The 27,582-nt window shown below is 38.8% G+C and overlaps 2 protein-coding genes and 1 long non-coding RNA gene across 4 annotated transcripts; all 3 read right to left on the bottom strand.

Annotated features, from left to right (window-relative positions):
• Positions 1–259: 259 nt before the first annotated feature.
• Positions 260–25,339, bottom strand: LOC104440074 (disease resistance protein RUN1-like). 2 transcript variants are annotated; one of them, XM_039308021.1, is made up of 6 exons: positions 8,466–8,911; positions 6,608–7,132; positions 4,906–6,013; positions 4,438–4,740; positions 2,669–4,351; positions 260–553 (listed from the first exon to the last, which is right to left on the bottom strand). In XM_039308021.1, the coding sequence occupies exons 2-6, from the start codon at positions 7,108–7,110 to the stop codon at positions 275–277; spliced, it is 3,876 nt and encodes a 1,291-aa protein (XP_039163955.1). In that variant the 5' UTR covers positions 7,111–7,132; positions 8,466–8,911; the 3' UTR covers positions 260–274. The 2 variants fall into 2 exon arrangements, with proteins under 2 accessions (XP_039163955.1, XP_039163954.1); XM_039308020.1 differs by lacking the exons at positions 6,608–7,132; positions 8,466–8,911 and adding an exon at positions 24,775–25,339.
• On the bottom strand, positions 12,131–15,409 carry LOC108958716. The gene is made up of 3 exons (XR_005548926.1): positions 15,244–15,409; positions 13,839–14,409; positions 12,131–13,186 (listed from the first exon to the last, which is right to left on the bottom strand). It is a non-coding gene; the product is annotated as an uncharacterized LOC108958716 (long non-coding RNA).
• On the bottom strand, positions 21,147–24,025 carry LOC104440065 (TMV resistance protein N-like). The gene is made up of 2 exons (XM_039308022.1): positions 23,072–24,025; positions 21,147–22,909 (listed from the first exon to the last, which is right to left on the bottom strand). The coding sequence occupies exons 1-2, from the start codon at positions 24,011–24,013 to the stop codon at positions 22,454–22,456; spliced, it is 1,398 nt and encodes a 465-aa protein (XP_039163956.1). The 5' UTR covers positions 24,014–24,025; the 3' UTR covers positions 21,147–22,453.
• Positions 25,340–27,582: the final 2,243 nt, after the last annotated feature.

The following is a 27,582-nucleotide window of genomic DNA, read 5'->3' as shown; positions in this document are numbered from 1 at the left end:
CTCCCGCATCTTCCGGTGGCTTCTCCATTTTTCTGTATTTTTCTGTTCTTTACAACTCTCAGCCACTTTTGTTGACTTTTCTTCCAAGATTTTCATGCACAAATTTCCCATGCACGTAGAGCTTGTTCTCTTGAAAACTCCAGCAACTTCTAAAATATTATTTTATTGTGTGCCCTTCTTTTTCTTGATCAGCTTGAGGCTTCTTCACGTGTCTTCAAGTTCGTTCTCCATTAAGCTAGAAACTTCTAGATTTGTTGAAAATGGATCAATAATTTCAACAAACAACATCACTTTGGTTGGCAGGTTCCCCACTCTCGTCCTTCTCCTCCTTTCTATTTTCCATACTTGTCGTTTTCCCTCCATTGACAGCGCCGGAGTGCCCAACCCTTTCGTCCTTCATTTGGCTTCTATTCCCTGGGGCCTCAAAACATTCAGCATTGGTTGGCTCTGGTTGGAAATCATCAATGGAGGAGTTGCCATCAGTTTCGCTTTCATCCACAGATGCAGAGTCCGAGTCTTCATCAGGCCTTGAAACGTCCCTTTCAGCCTCATTCTGAACATGGAAATGAAGAGCAGATTGGAATCAAGAGCAGACGATTAACTCAACATGCTTTGTTCCGCTAGAATTTGGACGGTTTACTTATAAAATTGATTTATTAGCTTTCCTTCTTTAAAATTTATCATCGTTTGCTCTAATCATTCCATACCATGCCCAGCAAAGCCAAAAAGAAAAAAAAAAAAGAGGAGTAAGTCTTGCTATCCCATCAAGTTCCGTTTCTGTTTCTAACTTTAATACTGTTATTTTAGTGAACTTAACCTTCATCTTGTATTCACTTTAATTACGATAGTCTCCTCTTTTTTAGTAATTTTATGTACTTCACGTTTTACTATCTTTTAATTGTTAGATATTTATTTCAATTATAATACTGATATAAATTCTTTTTTTTTGCATTTCGAAACTGAAAAGGAGTTCTATTTTCTACTTTTCATATTCGTATGAAAATCCCCTAACAACGGGACACATTGTTTTAAATCAGTCTAAGAAAGTCTGTATGTTGTATTCTTTTCATATGTAAAAAAATATGCTTCAAAATCAAATAGTGTCTCTTTTCGTCCATAAGTTGCATTTTTTAGAGAAATAATTTATTTGCTCATATAAAAGTTACATCCTGATATAATATATGATTATTTGTTCAAGCAATACGCGCTTCGATTTACTTTGAAATAATCATGTACTATTAAAAAAAATGACAATCCTGCATGTTCGCGATTTGCAGTGGTGCTAAAATTGCATTGACAGCAACTCAAGCCCACTGGTAGCCGAAAATACAAAGCAAGTCAAGCCCACTATTTATGCATGCACCGGCAAAGCGGTACATAAATGTGACTCACAGTTATCGCTTAAACTACAAGTGGATAGATCAGCTCTGAATTAAAATGCATAAACATTTCAACAAAATTATTAAAGAAAGAGGCAAAACAAACATTCTAAGTATCTTTACTCAAGAGGCCAACACAACAGATTCATAGGAGGTGGATCATCATAATATCAAACATATATACCACAAATTAACTACCCTTCGCTCTTTATTTGAAGATTGTAACTACTCACTTTCTATATGAATGGATACATTAGTTAATTTTTGAATCATTATTTTGTTTTTCTATATCCAACATTCACTAGACAATCCTTTGGAAACAAGACATAAATGCATTTAACAGAGTAGAAATTTTTACTCTAGATAAAATAAATAATCTAGATATAAAAAAATTGAATCTACAAATCACAAAAATGTAAAGACATAAAACATAAAAAACAAAACATAATATGTATGTACATATATACATATGACTATGTGCTCATTGGTGGCCAAAAATGGAAAGCTAGTCAAGTCCACTGAATGTGCATGCACCGGCAAAACACCAAATAAATGCGTAACACAGTTTTTGATTAATCTGCAAGTAAATGGATTAGCCCTATATTAAATTGCATAAATTAGTCTAACAGGAATAACAAAGAACAAGGCAAAACAAACATTACAATTATGCTTACTTGAGAGGGAAACAACGAATTTACAAGAGATTAATTATCATAATATCAACATATATGCCACAACTTATCTGCCTTCATTCGCTTTCCCATGTGGCAACACTTGGTAGAATCTAATGAGTTCTTTTTCTTTTTCTTTTAAATTTTCTATTGTACAGCTATGAATTGGACAGTAATTTCTCCATACCGCATTAATGAGATAATCAAATTAAATAGTCCATAATTACCTTTATTACATGCGCGATATTATATTTGTGCATTAATTATGCCTATTGCAAAACTTAAAAAAGAAATAGTTGCAAAGGAATCATATAATGTTTTTGAAATCAATAATTTATGATCTGTCATCTAGCATGTTATCTATGAAAAGTAATTCTGATTAATTTAATATTTAGAGTGATTATATTAGTTTGCTAGCAATACTAAACAACTAAGACTATCCAACACCAAAAAGGAAGAAGAGATGAGTGACTGATGTAAGGAAACAAATCAACCACCTAAGACATTAGCGTGCAACAAAAAAATGGCAACTTTGAAAAGGCAGATATCATGTCGCTAAAGAAAGGAGGATATTTGGCCTAAAAAGGAAGCATGCAAAAGTCCCACACATTGCCGTACCTGAAGAATGTCTTCTTTATAAAGCTTCAGGGGCAGCTTTCCATGTAAATGACCAAAATCTTTGATATGGTCTCCACATTTACTTATATAGGCGAGGCAATTATCTGGTATTTTTGTGCAAGATGCATCAATCAACCTTCCCAATGACTTGCACATTGCGACCTCCAAGTATTTCAGAGACTCTAGCTCGGCAAGGCCCTCAACATTAGTAAGTACATGGCAGCCATGGATTTTCAAACTCTCTAGGTTCTTCAAGTATAACAACCCACTTATTCTTGTCAAAGATTCGCAATGATGAATGTCCATGATTTTCAATGATTCCGAAAGATCCACAACTCGTATCTCAACTAGCTCTCGACACAATGATACACTCACTCGTCGTAGCTTCAGTAATTTCGAAAGAATGAATAATCTCTGAAGCCGTATACAAGAATGGACATTTAATTCTTCTAGTTGTGGAAGTCCCTCGAGTAAAATGTCTTCGACTTCACAATGACTGATCGATAGAGTCCACAAATACTTCCAACTGCTGGTGGAGGACGGAAGCTGCATGAGGGTTTTTAAGTCTAGGCCTGCCAAATTAAGGAATTCTAGATGAGGAAGATAAGCCAACTCTAAAGGTCCAAGGACGCCAAGCAAACATAACGTTAACTTTTTCAGTTTAGATAACCCCTCAATCCAACATAAATTGCATCCTGTGATCGGTTTTGATATCCCTCCAGCAAATTTGTAATTACTCAGTTGCAATTCATCCAACCTAGTAAGATACGACAAATTGGGTACCGAGAGCAATGATTCAGATTGAATACGTAGACAAGTCAAACTTGTGGGAAACTTCGGCAACTCTTGAATGTCATGACAATTCGATAAATCGAGCATTTGGAGGTGATGAAGCATGTCGATTGTCTTTGGAATTCCGCAAATACCGGTGGATTTTAAATTTAGGATTTTTAAAGATGACAATCCTTCAATTCCATAAGGAATTTCACCTTTCATTTCTTTATGCCCAGAGAGATCTAGCTCTTCAAGATTTATCAACATGCCAATGCCTTTAGGTAAATACCAAGCATGATTCTCCCTATGTCGTACTGCGAAACGGAGGACGCATAATGATTTTAACTTTCCAATGGAGCTGGGAAGTTCCCTTATACTCGTTTTCGATAAGTCCAACTCTTTCAATGAGGTTAAATTCCCAAGCGAGCTGGGAAGTTCCCTTATGCTCGTATGCGATAAGTCCAACTCTTTCAATGAGGTTAAATTCCCAAGTGAGTTGGGAAGTTCCCATATGCTCGTATTCGATAAGTCCAACTTTTTCAATGAGGTTAAATTCCCAAGCGAGTTGGGAAGTTCCCTTATGCTTGTATTCGATAAGTCCAACTCTTTCAATGAGGTTAAATTCCTAAGTGAGCCTGGGAGCTCTCTCAACCCAAAACATCCTCGCAATGAGAAGCACTCAAGCTTACCTAGTGCCCCCACTTCATCAGGCAAATCAGTAAGATATCGGCAGCCTTCAATCTCTAACTCAATTAAGGATTGTAGTTTTCCGATGAAACTTTCAATTTTCTTTAAATTTTGGCAATTTGCAATAGTCAACCTCTCTAATTCCAAGCACTCAGAGAAGTTTGGGATTGTCGTTATACCATCACACCACCTAAGAGATAGAACTTTCAACTTCCGTGCCCCCTGTAAAAAGGATGGCATGTCAAGTGTAAGAACCAATGCATAGTAACACTGGGACCATTAGACTAGAATCAAAACATGTGATTTACCTTGATCAAGTCCCATGCTTTTGAATCATCTTTGAAGTAATTGTAGTCAAGTTTGAAAACAACAAGATCATTGAAATAGATATTGTTTGCCCTGAAATCAGTTATCAAATGCGAAGGACTGTGCAAAGAAATCCATTTCAACTTTGAATGACACCTTGCAAAGTCCCCAATAAAAGTTGCCAATTTTAACTTGAGGAATCTTAGGTTTGGAAACTTTTCAAACTCTTCATTTGTGATATGTATAAACCCTGTATAAATACCAAGAGATCCTTCTATCTCAAGTGCTTCAACTTCATTCTTCCTCTGCAAGTGAAATTTTCCAATGGTGTGAATAAGTTAGTCAACTTCCAACCACTATGGTTTACAATCTTGAATGGATAAGAAAAATGAAAACATCCTAAATCAAATAGGAATCCTTTATCTTAGAATATACAACGTCTATTTGAAAATTGGACATTTCTTACTTACCTCTTCAGTTCTTATTATTTCAAGGGCTTCTTTTGCAATCCACACCCTACTTCGCTTGCTAGGGTCATTTGGACTTTCTTGATGGACGATTCGCCTTCCCATGTATATGAGTTGATCATGCATCCAGAACTTATCATCGTTAAATATCTTTATTAAGCACCTACTGGTAAGGACATCAATTCCTCTTACCGGATAAAAATCACAATCGGCCCACATATAAATTGCATCGGTCTTCTTCTCATTGAAAAAGAAGCACGCTATATCAAGAAAAATTTGTTGCTGATGTTCATTTAGGTCGTCATAGCTAATCCTCAACTTCTCCAGAATCTCTTCCTCAGGTACATTCCTTAACTTGATCATAGTCTCTTCCCAAAATGCTTTGTCTTTCTTATTAAGTAACGAACCTATCACTTCAACAGCCAAAGGAAGCCCTCCTGTACTTGAGACAATCTCATTGGAAAGCGCATGATAATCATCCGAAGGAAAGGTTTTTCCAAAGGCATGCCGACAAAAAAGCTCAAGTGCAGAAGCATCATCCATCTCAAGCATCTCATACTGTATAATTTCATCTTTAAATTCATGACCTTGTAAAATAGTATGGTTTCTCGTTGTAATAATTATTCTAGATCCTGAATGTAATGAATTGTTTCCTATTAGTCTCTTAATATGGTCTTTATTATCAGCATCGTCTAGAACCACAAGGACCTTCTTAGTGCTGAGTACTTCTCCAATCCTCCTCATTCCTTGTTCACTTTCCTGGACTCCTTCTGCAGATCCAGAATCAGCAATGTCAGACAGCAGTTTTTTCTGCAATTGGACTATGCCATCCTCGGTCGACATCTTTTCTCGAACATTCTCAAGAAAACTAGAACACTTTCCAAAGTGGGAAAGTAGTTCATTGAAGACGACTTTGGCAACGGTTGTTTTACCAATGCCACCCATTCCATAAATTCCAATGAGCCGCACATCGCGATGGTTGACATCTAATAACTCTGTCAAGTGCTTTACTCGATCATCAAGTCCGACTAAATGTTCGGGCACTAATCTTTGTTTCAGCTTCAGTTTCTCCAAAACCCTTTTAACAACCAATTTGACAATCGTTGCTTGGCTGCCATATACAAAAGCGCTTTCATTAGTTGACTAGATCTACCCACGCATCACACTTTGGATAGTCAAAACTTTAACTTGAATAAATTGAAGCACATCAACGACGAGATCCAAGTACACCGAATAATTAGTATGGGCTAATTTAGCACGATTCACTTGATATGTTTTTCATATGTAGGTTATAGAAAGGTCTGAAGACTATAGTATTACCTTACACAGTAGCCAAAGTAACCAAGTGGTGGATACTATACGATGCATCAACAAAAATTCGACATTTATAGCTAAGCCTAGAAAAACTTTCAGCACTTGTAACGGGAGAATCATGAAGAGAAATGCAGCGCTACACATTGAACATTGTAGTTTGCTTTCTCTCCTACTGAATATTGAGAAATGATTTTGCTTCACCAAATCTTAGTTTCCTTGGGTAATCATAGACAAAGCAGGGGATATAAAGTTGAATGAGAGCAGCGTTGGAGGTAGTTTTCAATACTTCCCGTTACAAAAAGAATAAAATAAATCATTTGACAGGAAACACCGTATTTCATACAACAAAAGGAAAAGAAGAAATAGGTAAGGGTCTTAAGAGAGTAATTACCTTTGATCTTTTGTTATGGCCCATCCCTTGATTTCATCTACCTTTACAAGAGCCTCTCTCCACGCCTCGACTTTATCGGGAAACAACTTCTTATGTTCCAGTAAAGCATCGCTATATAGTGGAGTTTTAAGCTGAACGTCCTCAGGTTTCACGTGAAAAAAAATGGGAAGAATACTTTTTTTACCCTTTGATTGAGACACGTTGTCTATTATGTGCGCAAGCTCACGAAGACACCATTTGCTGGAAGCATAATTCTGAGAGAAGATGGGTATATAAATCATAGAGTTGTTGATAGCATGTAGAAGGTTCCCAGCAATCACTTCGCCGACGCTGAGTTCATTTTCGTCCATGAATACACGGACTCCCGCATCTCTCAAACCGTGATAGAGGAATTCCGTGAATCCATAACGAGTGTCGAGTCCTCTGAAATTCAGGAACACTTGATACTCGCCCCCTGATGCTCGGGCAGCATCACTACTCGATCGAGTCCCCGAGTTCGCCATTGCTAGGAAGCTGATTACTCCCCTGTAGAGAAAACAAGCTGGCGTGGAGTGGCCTAGCTTAAGAAATGAGCGGAGGCTTTCGAGGCAAGTGATAAAAAAGTAGACACCAGTGAAGGTGCGCAGGACTTTTAACAAAGTTTCGAAATTTAAAAAAGCCTCAATGGGGGAGAGGGAAAAATATTCTTTGGTTCATAAGCGCCACGTTAACTGCTGATGAGGCGTATGGTTATTTACTGATACCGAATTAAATTTTGACACGTGGATGTTGACATGGAAATTTAACAAATTAATTTTTTTTTTTGTCTTTTCCCCTCCATCTTCGACCTCCACTCCGCCTGGGCTCGACCATCTCCATCGCCCAAGCCGCCGCCGCCGCCACCGTCCTTGAACCGCCGCCCCACCGTTGCCGCCACGGTCTGCGGCAAAGCTGTTGAGCTCGTCGCTGGTAGCCATGGACGAGCCAAGACTCGAGCTCAAAGCTGTTGAGCAGCAAACCAGATCTGGAGATGCAGAGGAGCCGTCGGCCATGGACGGCTTCTCGGTCTGCGGCGAAGTTGTTGAGCTCTTCGCCGGCAGCCATGGACGAGCCAAGATCTGGAGCTGGAGTTGCAGAGGAGCGTTGCAGCAAACCAGATCTGGAGATAATCTCCGCGTCCACCCTCTCCGTCGTCCCGCTGGATTTGGAACTGAGGCATGGGCAGAGGAGACGGCCAAACTAGTTTGATGCGGCGCCGGCAACTCCCACTCCGCTAGTGGCGATGGCGAAAGGAGGGGCGGAGGTTGGGCTCGTGCGTGCAGATGGAAAAGGAGGAAAAGAGAAATTTACGTGGATTAAGGGATCTTTAATTTATTTATTTTTTAATGACACGTGTCAATTTGTAATTGGTTAGTAATCCATTAACTCGTGCCAGGTCAGCTGTTGACGTGGCACTTTCGAACCACTGAATATTTTCTGCATTGGCAGACTATAAAGGCCACCAATAAAAAAAATCCTTTTCTTTGCCCCTTAATTAAAGCATCCAATCCCCAAACTGCGGAGGAATCTCCAATCATGCCTATAACCTTTTTGGTTCGAACAAAAAAAAGTATATTATTTAGGAACTTAATAGAACGATCATTTTTTAAAAAATTTATGGGGCAATTATAATGTATAAAAAAATTGTTTTCAAATTTAAAAAATAGAAATCTGGAAAAAAAAAACAGTAATCCAAAAAATTTGTTTCTAAACGTTTTTTGCTTTCAGAAATATACTTCAAAGTAAAAGCGCGCCTATATTTTAGCACTTTAAGCCACTTACAAATTGCATATATATATTTGGATGTTGAATTATTTAGAAAAAAATTAGGCCAAATTACCTGCGGCCAACTTTGAGCCCAACCTCGGAGCCTACTTCCGGCGTCGCCGCCGGCAGAGTTGTCCGCGCTGCGTCTAGGCTGACGCCGCTGCGTGTCCAGGCCGAGCCGTCCCTCCGTGTCCAAGACAGAACGCTTCAGATCTGTGGACGAGAAGAAGAGGAACGAGCTGTCATCGCAAGTGACGAGCCGTTCACAGATCTGAGCGCTCTGATCCTCGCTAGTAACGACGGCAGCGGCTTGTTACTCACGCCGACGTCCGAGCGGTGGGCGTGGAGGTTGGAGCTCAGATCTGTGGAGGAGAGGCCGTCCGTGGCTGACCACCGCTTTGCATCTCTAGGTCTGTGGACTAGCAGCTCTATCGGCCAAGGCACAGCCGCTGGGACGACCAGATCTGGATTCTGTTGCCGGCCGAAGTTGTGGGCGGAGCGAGAGATATAAGATACAACGTCTACTTTATGTGCAGTTTTTTTTTTTTTTTATGATCCAGGGAAGCCCGCGGACGGCTGAAGTAAATCCTGGGGGCAAACTGGAAGACCCACCACCCCAGCCACCAGGTAAGACGCAAGCGTCTTTTCGGAGAGTCGAACCCTCTCCCTCCAAGAAGGGGTCAGCGGGTCCCTCCACGATGGGGAAGACTAACCGGATGGTCTTCATGTATAGTTCTCGCCTGCTAAATGCCCTAATTTAAAGATGTTAAGTAGATGCTTCTTCACATGCTACGGATCTTTTTCATATGCTAAATATCCTAATTTAAAAATATTAAGTAGAGTGTTAAAACTTTTTTTTTTCGCTCTGAGTATCACAAATTTGAAAAATCGATTATTTAAGTGTCACTTTCAATTTGCCTCATCGAAAACACTAATGTGACTGTTGGAAAATATTTTAAATATTTTTTTAAATATATTTTTTGAATTTTTATTTATTTTTATTTTGTGTTTTTTTTTTTTCTTTAGGGTTTGCGAGAGTCACTAGTGATCCTCGCTGACGCAGTCGCCTTGCCCTTGGCCATGAAGGCCTTGGGTGAAGCCATCACTTTGGGCGACATGCAGCTTTAGGTAGTCGTGAGCCATGTCACGAGGGTCGTTGCGGCCTCACCTAGAGCCTTTGCAGCGAGGGTGAGGTGGCCTTGCCCAAATCTGACTGCGAAGACCCTGGGCAAGGCCATTAGGGCCTCGCTGACCGCTAGCGAGGCTGCAATAGCCCTCACCTGCCCTAGGTGGTGTTGCCTGTGTTTGGCAAGGGCCCTTGTAGTGTCACCCAAGGCCTTCATGGCAAAAGGCGAGGCAGCCACAGCTAGCGAGGGTCACCGGTTACCCTCGTCGGCCCTAAAGAAAAAAAAAACTAAAAAAAAAAAGCAAAATACAAATAAAACTAAAAAATTTTAAAAAAAAATCCACGCAGGACATTTGACTAGAATTAACATTCAAGTGATCAATTTTTCTTTGATGTGGTACTTAAGTGAGTGAAAAAGAAGAAGATTTTGACACTCAAGTGAGCGCCATACGAAAGTTTTGGCACTACTGTTCTTATGCCCTTGTTTTTGCATTCTGCAATACTAGGACGAGAGAGGTTGTTGTCGCATCTTTGCAGGAGGGGACTGGATCTTTGAATTTTCTGAAGGAAACCATCAATGAGGTGGGGGATGGGGGACGAAGATGGAGCGTGTGGTTTGCCTTGCAAATTGCAATGACTTTATCTTGAATGGACCTAGCTGTGAAATTGATTTGATTGAGTGAGATGGAATAGGATTAAGATAGGATGGTGTGCATTTTCCAATCGAAATGTTAAGGATATTGAATTTGACATGTCAAAAACAAAATTACTAAAATATGTGACTAATCGTAAGTAGATGAATAGGGAAGTGGATTATGTTCAAATTTATCCAACTAGTTTGAGGTATTATTTTGTGAATTGATAACGAGCATACATAATTTAGAATTGATAGCTTTGTATTTCTAAAGTACCTATAATATAATGAAAAAATACTATTGAATACCAACCGAATGAGTGATATGTATCATGTTATGATATCTTCCAGAATATGATATAGTTATTCTAACATATAGTAATTGCTCAAGATAGTATTGTGACTAGAACATACATCTTGAAAGAGAACAATATTGGCGCTTTGGATTGTAGATCAAAGAGAAATTGATTTCTAGAAGTGTTCCCATCGAGTCATTCAATTTCAAATTAATAACCTATCTTTGATGAAATCGAGAGAAGGAGGGATGAACTTCACTCAGCAAGTGATAATTTACCAAAATACCACTCGACACAAACACACAAAAGAAATATCACTATGTAAATTCAATGCTAACCTCTCCGTGAGTCAAAGTTGGCTATTACACCATGCCATGGTTCTTAAAATTGGCTATTTTGGAGCCGGCATGCTATGCTCTACAGGTCGACAGCATGGTCTATCATAAGTATTTCAAGTGGGCACCATGGATAGTCATGCTTTTCAATTTGCATCGGTAATATAGGGGGGGAAACAAGAAGATGCAACATGGGCGCTGACTGTTGATAAAAATGGGAACTTCTGCTCGTTGTACGTTGTGCATTGGACCGAAGACCTATTCATGTGGACGGGCTAATTGAAGTACCTGGGTTCTTAACTGGTAGTCCAACAAGATTGGGCTTTCCCTACTAAAGCAGCTCTTTAAGCCCATGTAGCACAGAAGATGCTTGGCTTCAAACATGGACTTTCTTTCAGGTTGTCCCCCTCTACTTTCAATATAAGCAATAAAAGATCTCTATCATCCCCAAAATAAAGGGATAGAAATGTCTGTAATTAAATGGTTTTACTTCCCAAACTTCAATGATCTCTGCTCATATATTTTAGTTTCTCCTGGTGAGATAATCCCTGGATCAAATTTCTATAAAAGTTTCTTTTTCTTTCTTTGGATGAAAGAACAAGTTTACATAAGTCGATAGCATAACATAATATGAAGATGAGTAACGCTGCATAAAACCGTAAGTACTATGATGGACAGCCTGCTGAAAAACATTGAAAAGCATAATCTCTAGCTTCTCCTGAAAGCTTCTTGAGCAAGAGGAGAGGATCGAGACGAGTGAAGAATGCAACCGTCTAATTATAGGCAAAATTAAGAGTACACAAATGCATTTCTCATGAATTTCGTGGATTTATTTGGTCTATTGCAGAAGTAGTTCGCCTTTAGGCAAAACCGAATGCAATCAGGTTCAAAACTACTTTTAGATGGAGACCCATGCGTTTCTCCAAATTTAATTTCTGTTTGATGTTTCCTTTTTATTTTACATATTTTCGTTCTTTTCTAGATTTTCACTTTTTACTATTTTGAAAACAAACTTTTATATTATATTTATCACATAAGATGCCATGTCAATCTTAATAGACACGTCTGTATCTATATTTAATGGAAGGACCAACTCGAATAAAAGAAATACTTCAGGGTTTTAATTATATAAGAAATGTTGATAAATTTGATTGAACATTTTGCAATAATTCAGTAACTTTCAATACTTTATTCCTTTTTTTTTTTTTGTGTGCATATGATGGGGCTTGTCAATTAACTCACACAAGGTCAATAGCCCGTGCATCGCATGGAATTGTCGACAACTATTTTGGGCATGACATTTTTTAAAGCTTTGAAGCTCTAATTACTACTTGTAAACACTACTCATTGTTGCAAGGAAGACGTTTCGCATTAAAACATTTTTTACGCACTGAAATGATAGAAAAGCTCCCCATGAGATCCTTAGTAACAGAGCAGTAGCTACACATTTTCTGTATTCATCCAGCTAACAAATTATGACAAGCAAAATATCAACAAGGAACCCGATTCAAACTAGTCCTAAAATTGCTCTACAATCTTGAGTTAGAACAACTCCTGTGGATGTTTTCGTTCGTGATCCTCTAACGATGCTGCAACCTTGAAATCATAGTAACGTGCTTCTGCCTCGCATTTGCAACAGAAATTATCCAAACATAGTTTCATAAGCACATGTTGGTTTTGAGACTCACCAAAAGAAAAATGGAAGAACATTCGAGGAAACTTGAACTTTGACAAATTGGTCTTGAGTCTCCTCTTCTTGAAGTTGAAGCTCCAACCCTTCCTGAACTTGAAGCAGGTCCCCTTCCAGAACTCAGAGCCTTTTCATTTCTTGAACTTGAAGCTGTGCCCATTCCTGGACAAAAACCCAGTGCCATCTTGTGAAGTTGAACCTCTACCGCTTTTTGAACTCAAACCCGTGCCCTTTCCTGAACGGAAAGTTGTGTCCTTTCCTGAACGTGAGCCTCTATTTCATCCTGAACTCAAAGTCCTGCCCCTTCCTGAATCCACGTCTGTTCTGTCTTGGGAACTTGAACCTGTGTTCCTTCCCGTTCTGAAAGCCATGCTCTTTCCTTAATTTGAAGCCATGCCTCTTCCTGAACTCAAGGCCATTTCTGGAACTCAAACCTCTACCCCTTCCTGAACTTGTCGCCATGCCCTCTCCTAGACTTGAAGCTATGCCCTTTCCTCTGCTTTCATTACCTAGACACTTCCCTGAGCTCGAAGAACCTCTAGCTCCACCTCCTCTGCCTCTATTTGCAGTTACTTGGTCAGTCGCGACAATCCTATCCATCTCCATCTGGACCATACTAATCTTCCTGTAAGTATATATATGTTTGGAGTCTATTTGCTAGTAACAGGTATGGAGAACTTCATTTCATCCCTTCATTCTCAATCTGATGTGATCTGCATTGAAAGTTTAGAGTAGACGATGACAATATTTGTATCGAGAAAATAATCTTTTGCTGATTTGAAAGCTTTTCTTTGAAGCAAGGATGACATTGTACTTCCAAATTAATATAAGGAGCTAATTGAACCAATGGAAAATATAGAGATGGCGTTGAACGTTCGATAAAAGTTCAGGACCTAATTGCACCAATTAAAAATTCAAGAATGTCGTCAGATATTGGAAAAGGTTCGAAGATTAATAGTGTCATTGTATCTAGAAAAAGAAACACACAATCAAACCCACTAGACTACAACTCCGATTGCTTTTGCTTATTCTCTCCTGAGGTTGGATTCTTGTTCCACCATGGCGTTCCCTCTCCCTCAAGTGTAGCTCATGATTCAACGCACTTCTGGAATTAGTTAACACTCGCCTTATGTGTTTATGCCCTAGTGTCTCTTCGCAGCAGGTTATGTGGTAAAAAGCAAAAAAATTCGTGACAGTTAACCTACATGTGGAAAGGTTAACTCTGAACTATGTCGCATTAACATTCTAACACAAAAGGCCAAAAACATATCCTAATTTCATCAGCAATATGAAAATGGATTCATGGGACATAAACCCAGAATATGCAAAAAATAACACAAATTCGATGGAAGAAAATGTCCGCACCTTGTCTGACTTATATCCCAAGTGTGATGTTTCACCGAGAATCTTCTCTATCTAGTTCTTCAAAGAGATATGAAAGAAATTGCCTGAATCTTTGATAAACTCTCTGCGCATTCTTGTATGTTTACGTGGCACTAATCTGGTATATTTGTGAGAGATACGTTGATCAACCTTTCCAATGACTCGGCACTGTCTGGCTCCCAAGAATTCCAGGAACTCTAGTTTATCAAGGCCCCCGGCACCAGTTAATCCATCACACTCTTCAGGTTCTTCGAGTTTGACAGCCCAGCTGATCTTCCTGGAGATGTGCAGCCACGAGCACTGATATATTCTAATGATTCCAGAGCACCCACAGCCACGAATGAATAAAGTCAGACGAATTTCTCGAATCTCAAGTTGAAGCGGAGTGACCGTGCGGAGCGAGAACATATTAAACGGAGAAGACTGGGAGCTCTACAAGGGGTCGGAGGTCTAGTTTAGACAGAGTAAGCTTTTCCACATGCGAAAGAGAACCCAATGCTGTAGGCGGTGCAGCAACGATAGTTGGGTTTGATGTCTATGCACAATCAGAGTCCTGCACGACCCATATGAAATATAATAAGAACTACGTCGTACGCCAAAAGTGAATATATGAATTTCGCTCAATCTCCAAGAGAAAGAAGGACTTGAAGACGTGCCACAAAGTGTTGTGATATCATGAACAGCTTGAAGAGTAAATTTGTCCTAGAATTTGCACCAGATAAACCCGAAAAAGAGAGATGAAAAACAAAAAGAAGCGTGCCCATATAAAAACTGAAGTACGAGTTTATACTCTATTGAGTTTCCATTCATCGGTATGAGCATATACAAGCATACATTCTTGACACGTCTCTCGTTTTCATCTATACATTTTTGAAGTGTGACTCAACTGGCCTGATTTTGACCCTTTTAAATTTCTAGGTCACGAAGAATGTACCAACAGTCGGATAGTTTTCGAGAGAGAGCAAGATGCGTACGATTTTTACAATAACAAATGCTGCAAAAGTCGGGCTCAATGAGATTAATTCATATAGGGCTTGTTCTTTTACTAAGTTTTCTATGCACAGAATGACAAATTTCTCCCACTAGGTCAAGCCCACCGCAAAAGAGGTCACCACTTGTCAGTTCACAATAAGGGGTCACTAACGAAAAAACTCTGGAGATACGTGTTAGCGTCCCCTTTATTGGAGACAGCAGATTGGCCAATGGGAATCCGTGTCCCATAACCACTAGTTAGTTTTAACTCTCCTAAAGAAAAATGTCGGAAAATTCAAGGAAAATAGAATTTTACCTTGACGCATCGAGTCTCCTCCCAAAAGTAGGGTCCATAACCTTGGCGCCGCCCCCAAAGAATGAAGAACGTGGATATCTACCAGACATGTCATATTACCTTAGAACTTCCGCTTGCTTCAGTGCTTGTTCGTGCTGACCTTATTGTTCTTGTCATGACCTCAGTGTCTTAGACTCAGTCTCAGCCGAGCTTGGACCCTTATCCATCCCTGATCTTAAACTCGTGCCCATTGTAACCGTGCCCCTTCCAAAACTCATAGTCATGCTCCTTCCTGAACTCACGGTTGCACCCTTTCCTGAGGTTGAACCTCTACCCCTTCCTGTACCCAAAGTTGCGCTGCTTCGTGGTCTTGAAGAACCTTTGTCCATCCCGGATCTTGAACTCGCGTCCATTTTTGTTGTGCCCCTTTCTAAACTCAAAGTTGTGTCCATTCTTGAACTCGAAGTTGGGCCGTTTCTTAATCTGCTCCTTTCTATACTCATAGTTTCGCAGTTTCGTGAACTTGAAGCTATGCCCCTTCCTGAGATGCAATTTTACTTTCTATAAGAAGGGTTCTTGCCATATCTTGCAAGGGCCTATTTTTCCTAACACCATTCTGTTTAGGTGTGTATGGAGTCAAAAACTGATGCTCAAAACAGTTTTCTTCACAGAAGATTTGAATCTTTTTAGAAAACTTCAAAAAATAAGAAAATGCTCCGTGCTTGTGTGTAAGAAAGAAAACTCAAGTGTACCTTGTGTAATCATTAACTATTACTAAGCAGTACCTTTTACCTTCCAGACTCTACGTTCTTGTGGGACCGAAAATATCCATATGAAGAAGCTGCAAAGCTCTATTAGTACTAACAAAATTAATGGGTATGAAAGAGCTTCTTTTCTATTTTCCTAAAGCACAAATTGAACAAATTTCAGATCTTTCAAATTTAAGATATGGTAATCCTCGTACCAATTTCTTTGAGGAGAGCTTCACTATTTGTTTAGTGCTTATATGTCCAAGCTTCCCGTGCTAGAGATTTGATTCGTCTTTGATAGAGATCAGATACTAAACATCATCAGCAATTGTATCTAGTAAATAGATATTTTCATGTCTTCCTCCAATAAATGACTGCTTCAAATCTTTACGTGTGCCTGAGCATATGTTTTCTTGAAAGCATATTTTGTATCCAGCATCACATAGCTGACTGATGCTGATGAGATTATAGCTCAGTCATTTGACAAGAGATACATCTCTTATTGTCAAGTTTCCAATTTCAACAGTTCCTTTGCCAATGATTTTCCCTTAATTGTTTCCTCCAAAGGAAACACTTCCACCAATGAATCTCATGAGCTCAATAAATTTGCTTGGGTCACCAGTCATATGTCTTGAACAACTGCTATCAAGATACCACTTGTTTTTCCTCTTTCTTTGGTACTTGCAAGAATTAAGACAAGTTCATGTCTTCTTTGGTACCCATATTTGCTTGGGTCCTCTTTGGTTAAAAGGATTGGCCATACTTAGAAAGTTCCTCCGAATTGGCTTCTAACCTTTGGAACAATCATTTTCATAATGATCATGACTTCCACAGATTAAACATTTAAGAAGGTTTTTTACCAATAGGCTTTACAAACTATTTTTTGAAATGATTTTCGTAGAAAACTTTTGGTGGTTTTTTATTCTTCCTTTCTTTATGAGTCGGAAAATCATTTTCTAAAACCGTTTTGTTTTTACATTTAAGTCCTGATTTGTTGTAATGCAGGATTTGGATGGACAAAATGTGCTCCAAAGTTTTTGAACCAATCGAAATTTTTTTTGCAATATTTGAAATTTCATTTTTCAAAGAATCATTTTCTTTTAAAACGGTCTTTTGATTGGAGAAGATCCTTCTCAAGATTCTCAATCTTTTCTTTTTGTAAAGAATCCTGCTGTCTCAATCTTGAGTTTTCCTTCTTCAATTATGAGAATTTTCTAAGCATAGCCTTGTAATCAACAAGTAATTCTTCAATATAATTAGATACTTCAATCTGAATGTCAATACTTACCTCAAATTCTTCTTTCGAATCAAATTTTTCCATGAGATAGATATTAGCATATTCTTCATTACTTTCTTTGCACTCAGTATCACTCCATGTCTCGGCCTTCAGTGCTTTCTTTGTTTTCTCATATTTGTTCTTCCATTTCCTCATAAATGGGCAATTCGGCTTGATATGACCTCGTTTCTTGCACTCAAAGCAAACCACATCTTTACTTTCCTCTTTGTTGTTGAAACTTCTCCTTTGCTCAGAAGTTTTGAATGGTTTCTTTCCTTTAAACTTCCTTCCTTTTCTAATCATTCTTTGAAGCTTTTTCACCATGAGAGCAATCTCTTCGTCATCCTCATCATCTTCGTCTAAGTTTGATTCATCAGAATAAAGATTTGATTTTAAGGGTTGTGTTTTCGTACCTCCGGTGTCTTCTTCATTTAGACGTTCCTCTTCATAGGATTGGAGTGTTCCCACGAGCTCATCCACAGAGAGAGGTGATATTCTTTGAGCCTCTAGGATGGATGTTTTGATGTTATTCCACTTCTTTGACAGCACTCGAAGAATCTTGTTTACCTTCATTGGATCTAACATCAGTTGCCCATGATATGCCAATCCATTGACAATGTCAGTAAATCTACTGAACATGTCAGTTATGGATTCTTTTGGTTTCATTTTGAAAGCTTCGTATTGTTGGAGAAGAATATTTATTTTTTTCTCCTTAACCCTATCAGTTCCTTCGTATGTCACCTACAACCTATCACAAATTTCTTTTGCTGATTCATAGGAAGAAATTCAATTATATTCACATGGAGATAACACATAATACAATGAATAAACAGCTTTTGCATCAAGTGCTTCTCTTTTGGTGAGGTCCGCATCGATAGAGCTGGGGTTTTTGGTTTTTTGCTCTCTTCTTTGGTCACAGAGGTTTTAGGTCTTATGCCTCTTAGAACAACATCCCACCCCAAGGGATCCTTAGATTTGATGAATGCTTTCATCTTGTTCTTTCAAATGCTATAGTCTTTCCCATTGAAGTAAGGAGGTCTTGTATCACTTTGTCCTTCCATAAGACCTGGTGCAATATTGCTAACCATAGATAAATCGTTAACTTAGAAGTATTAAACCACTTCAATTAAGAGTGACCTTGCTCCGATACCAATTTTTATGGCTAAAATATCACCTAGAGGGGGGGGGTGAATAGGTGATTCTATGGAAATGAAATAATTTGAATAAATATTACAAAGAGACAACTTTTGATGAAGTGGTCAGATCTTCTCAACATACAATTCTACTGCAAAAATTAAAATAGTGAGGGATAGAGAATTGCACACTCAAGATTATAGTGGTTAAGCTTTTGCAAGCCTACATCCACTTTCTAGTGCTATGGCCAATTGGCTGGAATCCACTAATAAGAATCGATCGGAGGTTACAAGATCTAAGCTCTGAACACTCAAGCTCATGTGTATAACTCCTCACACACTCTCAACCTCTAAATGGTTACACGATGTTGCTCACAGAAACGAATGTATAATCAAGACACTCTTCAGACTTTGGAATTAAAAGCTTTAATTTTCGTGAATGCTAATTCCAATTCCTTCAATTTCGAGATCTTCTCTTATACTCCTCCTAGTCCAAGCTGATTGTTGGACATATCTTCAAGAGGATCATCCAGCCAATCCATCCATTGGTTATGTATCCTCCTTCCCACTCAGTGTCAATCCCTCCCTCGACGTACAAATGAATTAATCCTCTTTTACGTGCAAATTGCACCATTTTGTTCACTTGCCCATCACTCTTGATCTCTGGGAGCAAGTTGCAGTAATCACCAGGTCCCTCGTACCACATTCTCTTTAAACGAAAACCAAAACCTTTAACGTCAGCAATCAATCCTTTATATGTCACTGAATCAGGAGTGACATTTTTGTTTTCCCTCTTTATACCGCCAAAACACTTCGACCACTGACTGGGCTTCTTTACTCCAAGGTGGAATATGATTGTGAAGGGATGCTTCAACTACGATGTAACAAGTTCAATGTGAGAGCCAAACAACATATGTATTGGATATATATTAAACCTTTCTATTTATGTACCTGAAATCCAATAGGACACAGACATCATTCATTAGTTAGAGACAGGTCTAGGATTAAATACTTAGATGTCTAGAGTAATATTAGTACTACTTATCCGAATTTTCTCTTATAAACTGATTTTGAAATTTTAATAAGTATGTGATATAAATTTAATTTAAACATCGAATAAGTTAAATAATTATCTATCCAGGAGTACTATCTCATCACAGATTCCCTCTTTTAAGGGCAGAAAATATTATCAGAATGTTAGTGTAAATGAAACTTTCCAGTAGTAGCTTCTACACTCTTGATTTGAGGAATGTAACTACTTACTTTCTATATGAATGGAAACATAGTTTTAAATCATAATTTTGTTTTTCTATATCCCACATTCACCAGACAAACCTTTGGAAACAAGACATAAATGCACTAACGGAGTAGAGATTTTTCCTTGATTTAGTGATAAAAAAATAATCTAGCAATAAAAAAGTTGAATCTACAAATCACAAAATGTAAAGACATAAATCATATACATATAAATTCAATTATTCTGCATTTTGCAACTAAAAAAGTGTATTATTTTCTAATTTTCGAATGAAAATTCCATAACCATGTGACACATTGTTTCAAATCATTTTATGCAAGTTGTCGGTTGTTTTATACTTTCTTAATCTAAAGTCATATGCTTCAAAATTAATTGGTGTTCCTTTAAATTGCACTTTTTAGTGAAATAACATGTTCACTTGTATAAAAGTTACGTTGTGACATGACATAAGACAATTTGCTCAAGCAACATGTGCTTTAATTTTCTTTGAAATAATCATGTACCATGCAAAAATTATGAATCCGCGTGGTGGTAATATGCTATAGTACTAAAAACGCATAGTTGACTAGTCAGGCCCATCAGTGGCTAAAAATAGAAAACTAGTCAAGCCCACTGCAAATGCATGCACCGGCAAAACAACAAATAAATGTGTAAAACAGCTAATGCTTATTTTGCAGGTGGTTATATTAGCTCTAAATTAAATTGCATGAACAGTCTAATAGAATTAATAAAGAAAGAAGCCAAACAAACATTCGAATTTTTTTACTCAAGAGGCCAACAATAAATTCATAGGAGATGGATCATTATGATTTTGAACATATTTACCACAAAGTATCTGTCCCTTGTTCATCACTCATTTTCACATGTGGCGACTCGTGTCAGAATCTATTGAGTTATTTTTTCTCTTCTTTCGTACAGTTATGATCAAATCAATGGACATTAATTTCTCCACAACTCATTGATGCAAAAATCGAATAAAACAATCCATATTTACTACTATTATATGTATAATTTCAAATGACTTTACCAGCAATATAAAGAAACAAAACTTTCCAACAGCAATGAGGCAAGTTGAGATAAAAGAGGAAAAGAAAACGTGCAACCTAAGTAATTGAAGTATAACAGAAGATGGGAACCTCAAAAGAGAGAGGAAAGATTGCTTTAGGAACCGCCAATATCCAACAACAAAAAAGGAAGTAGAGATGGATGGCTAATGTAAGGAAACAAATCAGCCACCTAAGAAAATTACGGTGCAACAAAAAAATGGCAACTTTCAAAAGGGCGGATATTGTGTGGCTAAAGAAAGGAGGATATTTGGCTACAAAAGGAGTTAAATCAAAGTCCCACACATTAATAAAGAACATGTCGCACCTTGCACGGAAAAGTCCCATCTATGTACCTCTTCAAGGACACACTCTCAATCTGTCCGCCAGAATCTCCGATGAAGTCTCCACACCACAGTATACTGACTAGGCAATCATCTGGTATATACGTGCAAGATGCATTAATCAAACATCTTAATGACGGGCATACCCAGACCTTCAAGGATTTTAGAGACTTGAGCTCATCTAGGCCCTCAATATGTAGAAGTTCTTGGCACCAAGCGATTCTCAATCTCTCCAGGTTCTTCAAGTATTGTAACCCATCTATTCTTCTCAGAGATTCACACTTGGAAATGCTCAAGTGTTCCAATGATTCCAAAAGACCCACAACTTTTATATTAACTAGCTTTGGACAACATGTCACCTCCACATCCCGTAGTTTCGTTAGTTCCAAATGAATGGAAAACCTCTTAAGCAGTTGACAATTTTGGACAACTATCTTCTCCAGTCGTGGAAGTCCATCTAGAAGAATGTCTTCCACTTTACACCAATTAATATGTAAATTTGACAAATTTCTGAATCTCGAGTGGGAGGACGGAAGCTGCACGAGGGATTTTAGGTCTAGGCCCACTAATTCAAGAAATTCCATATGAGAAAGAGAAGCCAATTCTGGAGGCGCAGGGACATTTAGCAGATTTAAATTCAAACTTTTCAGTCTAGATAACCTCCCAATCCACCTTAAATTGCATCCTGTGATTAGGTTTGATCTCTCTGTACCCCAAGATTCATCACTTAGTTGCAATGTAACCAAATTAATAAGGTTTGACAGATTAGGGACTAAGCGTAATGATTTAGATATAAGAAGTAGACAAGTCAAACTTGTGGGAAGCTCTGGCAATTCTTGAATTGTATGACAACATGATAAATTGAGTGTTTCAAGGTGACGAAGCATGTTGATTGTCCTTGGAATTCCATAAATACGGCTGCTTTCTAAATTTAGGATTCTTAAAGATGACAATTCTCCAATTTCAATAGGAATTTCACATCTCATTCCATAATGCATAGAGAGAGTCAGCTCTTCAAGATTTACTAAAGTTCTGATGCCACTAAAAAACTGCTGAACATGAATAGTCTCATGATTCCTTCTTGCAAAATCGCAAGATGCGTAATGATTTTAACTTTTCAGTAGAATTGGGAAGTTCACTTATCATCGTACCAGATAAGTCTAACTCTATCAATGAGGTTAAATTCCCAAGTGAGCTCGGAAGCTCTCTCAACCTATGACAACCACGCAATGAGAAGCGCTTAAGATTTACTAGTGCCCCCACTTCTTCAGGCAAATCCGTAAGATCCCAGCAAAATACAATCTTTAACTTAATCAACGACTGTAGACCTCCAATGAAGCTTTCAATTCGCTTCAGATCACAATATGCAAGAGTCAACCTCTCTAAACGCAAGCATGCAGAGAAGTCTGGAATTGTCGTTATGCAACGACAATTCTTAAGAGATAGAACTTTCAAATTCCATGCCCTCTGTAAAAATGAATGGCATGTCAAGTGTAAGAACCAATGCATAGAAACACTAGGACCATTAGACTAGAAATAAATTATGTAGTTTACCTTGATCAAGTCCCATGCATTTGAATCATTTTCAAAGTAATTTTCGCCAAGTTTAAAAACGACAAGATGATCCAAATACATGTTGTTTGCCCTAAAATTGTGAAGAGGAGGCTGCCAAGAAATCCATCTCAACTTTGACCAACACTTTGCGAAGAACCCATCATCCCTAGAATCAGCAAAAGAAGGTTGCCAAGAAATCCATCTCAACTTTGAACAACACTTTGCGAAGAACCCAGCATCCCTAGAATCAGCAAAAGAAGGCTGCCAAGAAATCCATCTCAACTTTGAAAGACACTTTGTGAAGTCCCTAACACAAGTACCATTGCATAACCTAAGGAATCTTAGGTATGGTAACCTTTCAAACTCTCTATTTGTGATCTCCACGGAGCCATCTTGTTCATCTATCTCAAGTGCTTGAACTTGATCCTTCCTCTGCAAGTGAAATTTCGCAATTTTGTGAAGAAGTTCGTCAACTTCCAACCACTATGTTTTATAAATTGAATGGGAACGAAAAAAATGATAAGCATCCTAAATCAAATAGAATCTTTTATCCTAGAATATACAATTTCTATTTAAAAATTGGAAGTTTCTTACTTCTTTGGTTTTAATGATTTCGAGGGCCTCTTTTGCAATCCATATCCTACTTTGCTTTCCATGATCACTTGGACTTTCTTGACGAACAATTTGCCTTCCCATGTCTATTAGTTGATCATGCATCCAGAACTTCTTGTTGTCCAATATCTTTATCAAGCACCTATTGGTAAGGACATCAATTCCTCTTTTGGGATAAAAACCACAACTGGCCCACATGTAAATTGCATTGGTCTTTTTCTTATTGAAAAAGAAGCATGCTATATCGAGAAAAATTTGTTGCTGACATTTGTCTAGGTCTTCATAGCTAATCCTCAACTTCTTCAGAATCTCTTCCTCAGGTACATTCCTTAACTTGATCTTAGTCTCTTTCCAAAATGCTTTATCTTTCCCTTTCAGCAATGAACCTATCACTTTGACAACCAAAGGAAGCCCTCTTGTACTTGAGACAAGTTCCTTGGAAAGCCAATGATAATCATCCGAAGGAAATTTTTTTCCAAAGGCATGCCGACAAAAAAGCTCAAGTGCAGGAGCATCATCCATCTTAAGCATCTCATACGGTATTATTTCATCTTTAAATTCCTGACCTTGCAAAATAGTCTTATTTCTCGTTGTAATAATTATTCTAGATCCTGAATGCAATGACTTGTTTCCTATTAGTTTCTTAATGTGGTATTTATCATCAGCGTCATCTAGAACCACAAGGACCTTCTTAGTGTTGAGTATTTCTCCAATTTTCCTCATTCCTTGTTCACTATCCTTCACTCCTTCTGCATATTTAGAACAAACAATGTCAGACAGTAGTTTTTTCTGCAATTGAACTGTGCCGTCTTTGGTCAACAAGCTTTCTCGAATGTCCTCAAGGAAGCTACAACACTTTCCAAAGTGGAAAGTTAGTTTATTGAAGACGACTTTGGCAATAGTTGTTTTACCAATGCCACCCATTCCATAAATTCCAATGAGTCGCACATTGATATGGTTGACATCTAGTAACTCCGTCAACTGCTTTACCCGATTGCGAAGTCCGACTAAATGTTCAGGCACTAATCTTTGTTTCAACTCCAGTTCCTCCAAAACCCTTTCGACAACCAATTTGACAATCGTTGCTTGGCTGCCACGTACAAAAGCGCTTTCATAAGTTGACTAGATCTACCCATGAATCACACTTCAGATTGTCAAAACTTTAACTTGAATAAATTGAAGCACATCAAGGACGAGATCTAAGTACACCGAATAATTAGTATGGGCTAATTTAGCAGGATTCACTTGATATGTTTTTCATATGTAGGTTATAGAAATGTCTGAAGACTATAGTATTACCTTACGCAGTAGCCAAAGTAACCAAGTGGTGGATACTATACTGTGCATCAACAAAAATTCGACATTTATAGCTAAGCCTAGAAAAACATTCAGCACTTGTAACGGGAGAATCATGAAGAGAAATGCAGCACTGTACATTGAAGATTGTAGTTTGCTCTCGCTTCTATTGAATATTGAGACATGATTTTGCTTCACCAAATCTTAGTGTCCTCGGGTAATCATAGACAAAGCAGAGGATGTAAAGTTGAATGAGAGCAGCATTAAAGGTAGTTTTCAATACTTCCCGTTACAAAAAGAATAAAAGAAATCATTTGACAGGAAACACCATATTCCACACAACAAAAAGAAAAGAAGAAATAGGTAAGAGTCTTAAAAGAGTAAATTACCTTTCATCCTTTTTTACGTTCCATCCCTTGATTTCATCTACCTCTGCAAGAGCTTTTCTCCATAGCTTGACTTCTACGGGAAACTTCTTCTCATGTTCCAGTAAAGCATCGCTATATCGTGGAGTCTTAAGCTTAATGTCCTCAGGTTCCACATCGAGAAAAATGGGAAAGATACTTTTCTGACTTTCTGACTTAGATGCATTGTCTACTATGTGCACAAGCTCACGGAGGCACCATTTGCTAGATGCATAAGTCTGAGAGAAGATGGGTATGTAGATCTTAGAGTTGTTGATAGCACGTAGAAGGTTCTCACCAATCACTTCGCCAACGCCAAGTTCAGTTTCATCCATGAATACGCGGACTCCCGCATCTACCAAGCCATGGTAGAGGAAATCCGTGAATCCATAACGAGTGTCGGATCCTCTGAAATTCAGGAACACTTGATACTCGCCCCCTATTGCTCGCGCAGCGTCACTACTAGATCCAGCCTCCGAGTTCGCCATAGCTAGGAAGCTTATTACTTCCGGATCTCTCTCTCTCCCCTGTAGAGAAAAGAAGTTGGTGTGGCGTGGCCTAGCTTAAGAAATGAGCGGAAGCTTTCGAGCCAAGTGACAGAAAAGTAGACCAGTGAAGGCGCGCAAGACTTTTTTTTAACAAGTTTCGAAATTTAAAAAAGACTCATCGGAAGACCATGAAGGCCACCAATAAAAAACTCCCTTTTTATTTTTCCCTTAATTAAAGCATCCAATCACTAAGGGGCTGCATGGTAATGTTTCTGTTCCTTTTATGTTCAGGAACGAAAACAAAAAAGTGTTTACTGTTCCGGGGAACAATTTTTGAACAAAAGAACGCGTTTGGTAACGTTTGTTCGGAATAAAAATGAATAGAAACACGTTTGGTCAATTTTATTCTTTTTTTGTTTCTTTTAATTTTTTAAACATTTTTATTTTATTTTTCAGTTTTTCCTTTCTTTTTTATTTTTTATTTTTTCGGCCGGTCACCGGCCTCCGGCCGGCCGACCGGGGCGCGGGCCTCGCCCAGCCATGGCGAGGCTCGGCCTCGCCGGACTGGGCGAGCCTCGAGCTCGCCCAGCCAAGGCGAGGCTCGGCGTCGCCGGATTTGGGCGAGCCCGAGCTCGCCCAGCCAAGGCGAGGCTCGGCGTCGCCGGCGCGGCGAGGCCGAGCCTCGGGGGGCCCCGGCGACACTCGGCTGGCCGGATGGGCGAGGCGGGCCGAGCTCGCCCAGCCATGGCGAGGCTCGGCCTCGCCGGATCTGGCGAGGCCGAGCTCGCCCGGCCAAGGCGAGGCTCGGCCTCGCCGGGGCCCATGACGCTCCGGCGAGGTCGCCGACCCTCGACGGCGTCGCCGGGCCCTCGACGGCCATGGCCGAGGCCGGCGACCAAAGAAAAAAAAAGAAGAAGAAAAGAGAAGAGAGAAAATGTGTTTCTTCAAAATTGTTTCGAACAAGAAGTAACTTTTTTGCTCCAATTGTGTTCCGGGAACAAAAAAAAAAGAACAAAAACGCAACAAACGCGTTTAAATTCTTTTTTTTTGTTCCCAAACCAAAAAGTACAAAAGTGTTCGAAACACTTTTTGGAGTGTTACCATGCAGGCCCTAAACCGCTGAGAAATCTCCAATCATGCCTATAACCTTTCTTGGTTCAAACAAAAAAAAACGGTATAATATTTAGGAACTTAATAGAACGATCATTTTTTTTAAAAACTTATGGGGCAATTAAAATGTATACAAAATTGTTTTCAAATTAAAAAAAATAGAAATCTGGAAAAAAAAAGTAATCTAAAAATTTGTTTCTAAACGTTTTTTCTTTCAGAAATACACTTCAAATAAAAAGCGCGCCTATATTTTAGCACTTTAAGCCGCTTACAAATTGCACATATATGTATGTATGTATGTATGTATGTATGTGTTTGGGTGTTGAATTATTAAGAAAAAAATTGGGCCAAATTACTTGCAGCGAACTTTGCGCCCAACCTCGTATCCCAAGTGGGGTTTTGAGTTTTGCCATTGTCAGATCTCCCTTTTTTATTTTTATAATATAAATCTCGATTGCATATCTTGATTAGAGAGTCTAATGCTTGATTGACTTTGAAGCTAAAAAATGATTGATGGACATGTCGAAAGTTTCATATGATGTCGTCATGCGTGGGGATTTTATCTTGTATAGATATCACGTGGGCCCCACGTATCATTTTGTATATTGGGCTTGGATTTTAGTTTATGTTGGAAAAAGATAGGTTGGGAGAATCTAGTTATTATTTTTGGGGTAGGAATAGTATATGTGCGAATACTTTTATACGGCGTCACTCGAGTGTTAAAATCTTCCTTCTTCTTCTTCTTTTTTCACTTATTTAAATATCACAAATTTGAAAAAATCAATCACTTAAGTGTCACTTTCAATTTGCCTCGTCGAAGAAGGATCGCAGAAAATATTTTTTAAAATCTTAAAATGTTTTAAATATTTTTTATTATATTTTTGAATTTTTTATTTTTATTTTTTGCCTCTTTTTTTTTTAGGGTCTGCGAGGGTCACTAGCGATCCTTGCCGACCACAACCGCCTCGCCCTTGGCCATGAAGGCTCTAGGCGAGGCCATCACTTGGGTGACATCTAGCTTTGGGTGGTCATGAGTAACGTCGCCCAAAGTAGGCGAGGGTCGTCGCAGCTTGGCCTAGAGCCTTCACAACAAGGGTGAGGTGGCCCTTGCCCCTGATTGCGAAGGCCCCAGGCAAGGCCATTGGGGCCTCGTCGATCGCTAGCGAGGCCGCGATAGCCCTTGCTTGCTCTAGGT

Source organism: Eucalyptus grandis, chromosome 3, assembly GCF_016545825.1.
Source record: "Eucalyptus grandis isolate ANBG69807.140 chromosome 3, ASM1654582v1, whole genome shotgun sequence".
NCBI lineage: Eukaryota > Viridiplantae > Streptophyta > Magnoliopsida > Myrtales > Myrtaceae > Eucalyptus > Eucalyptus grandis.
This window is presented reverse-complemented; position numbering and strand designations above follow the sequence as displayed.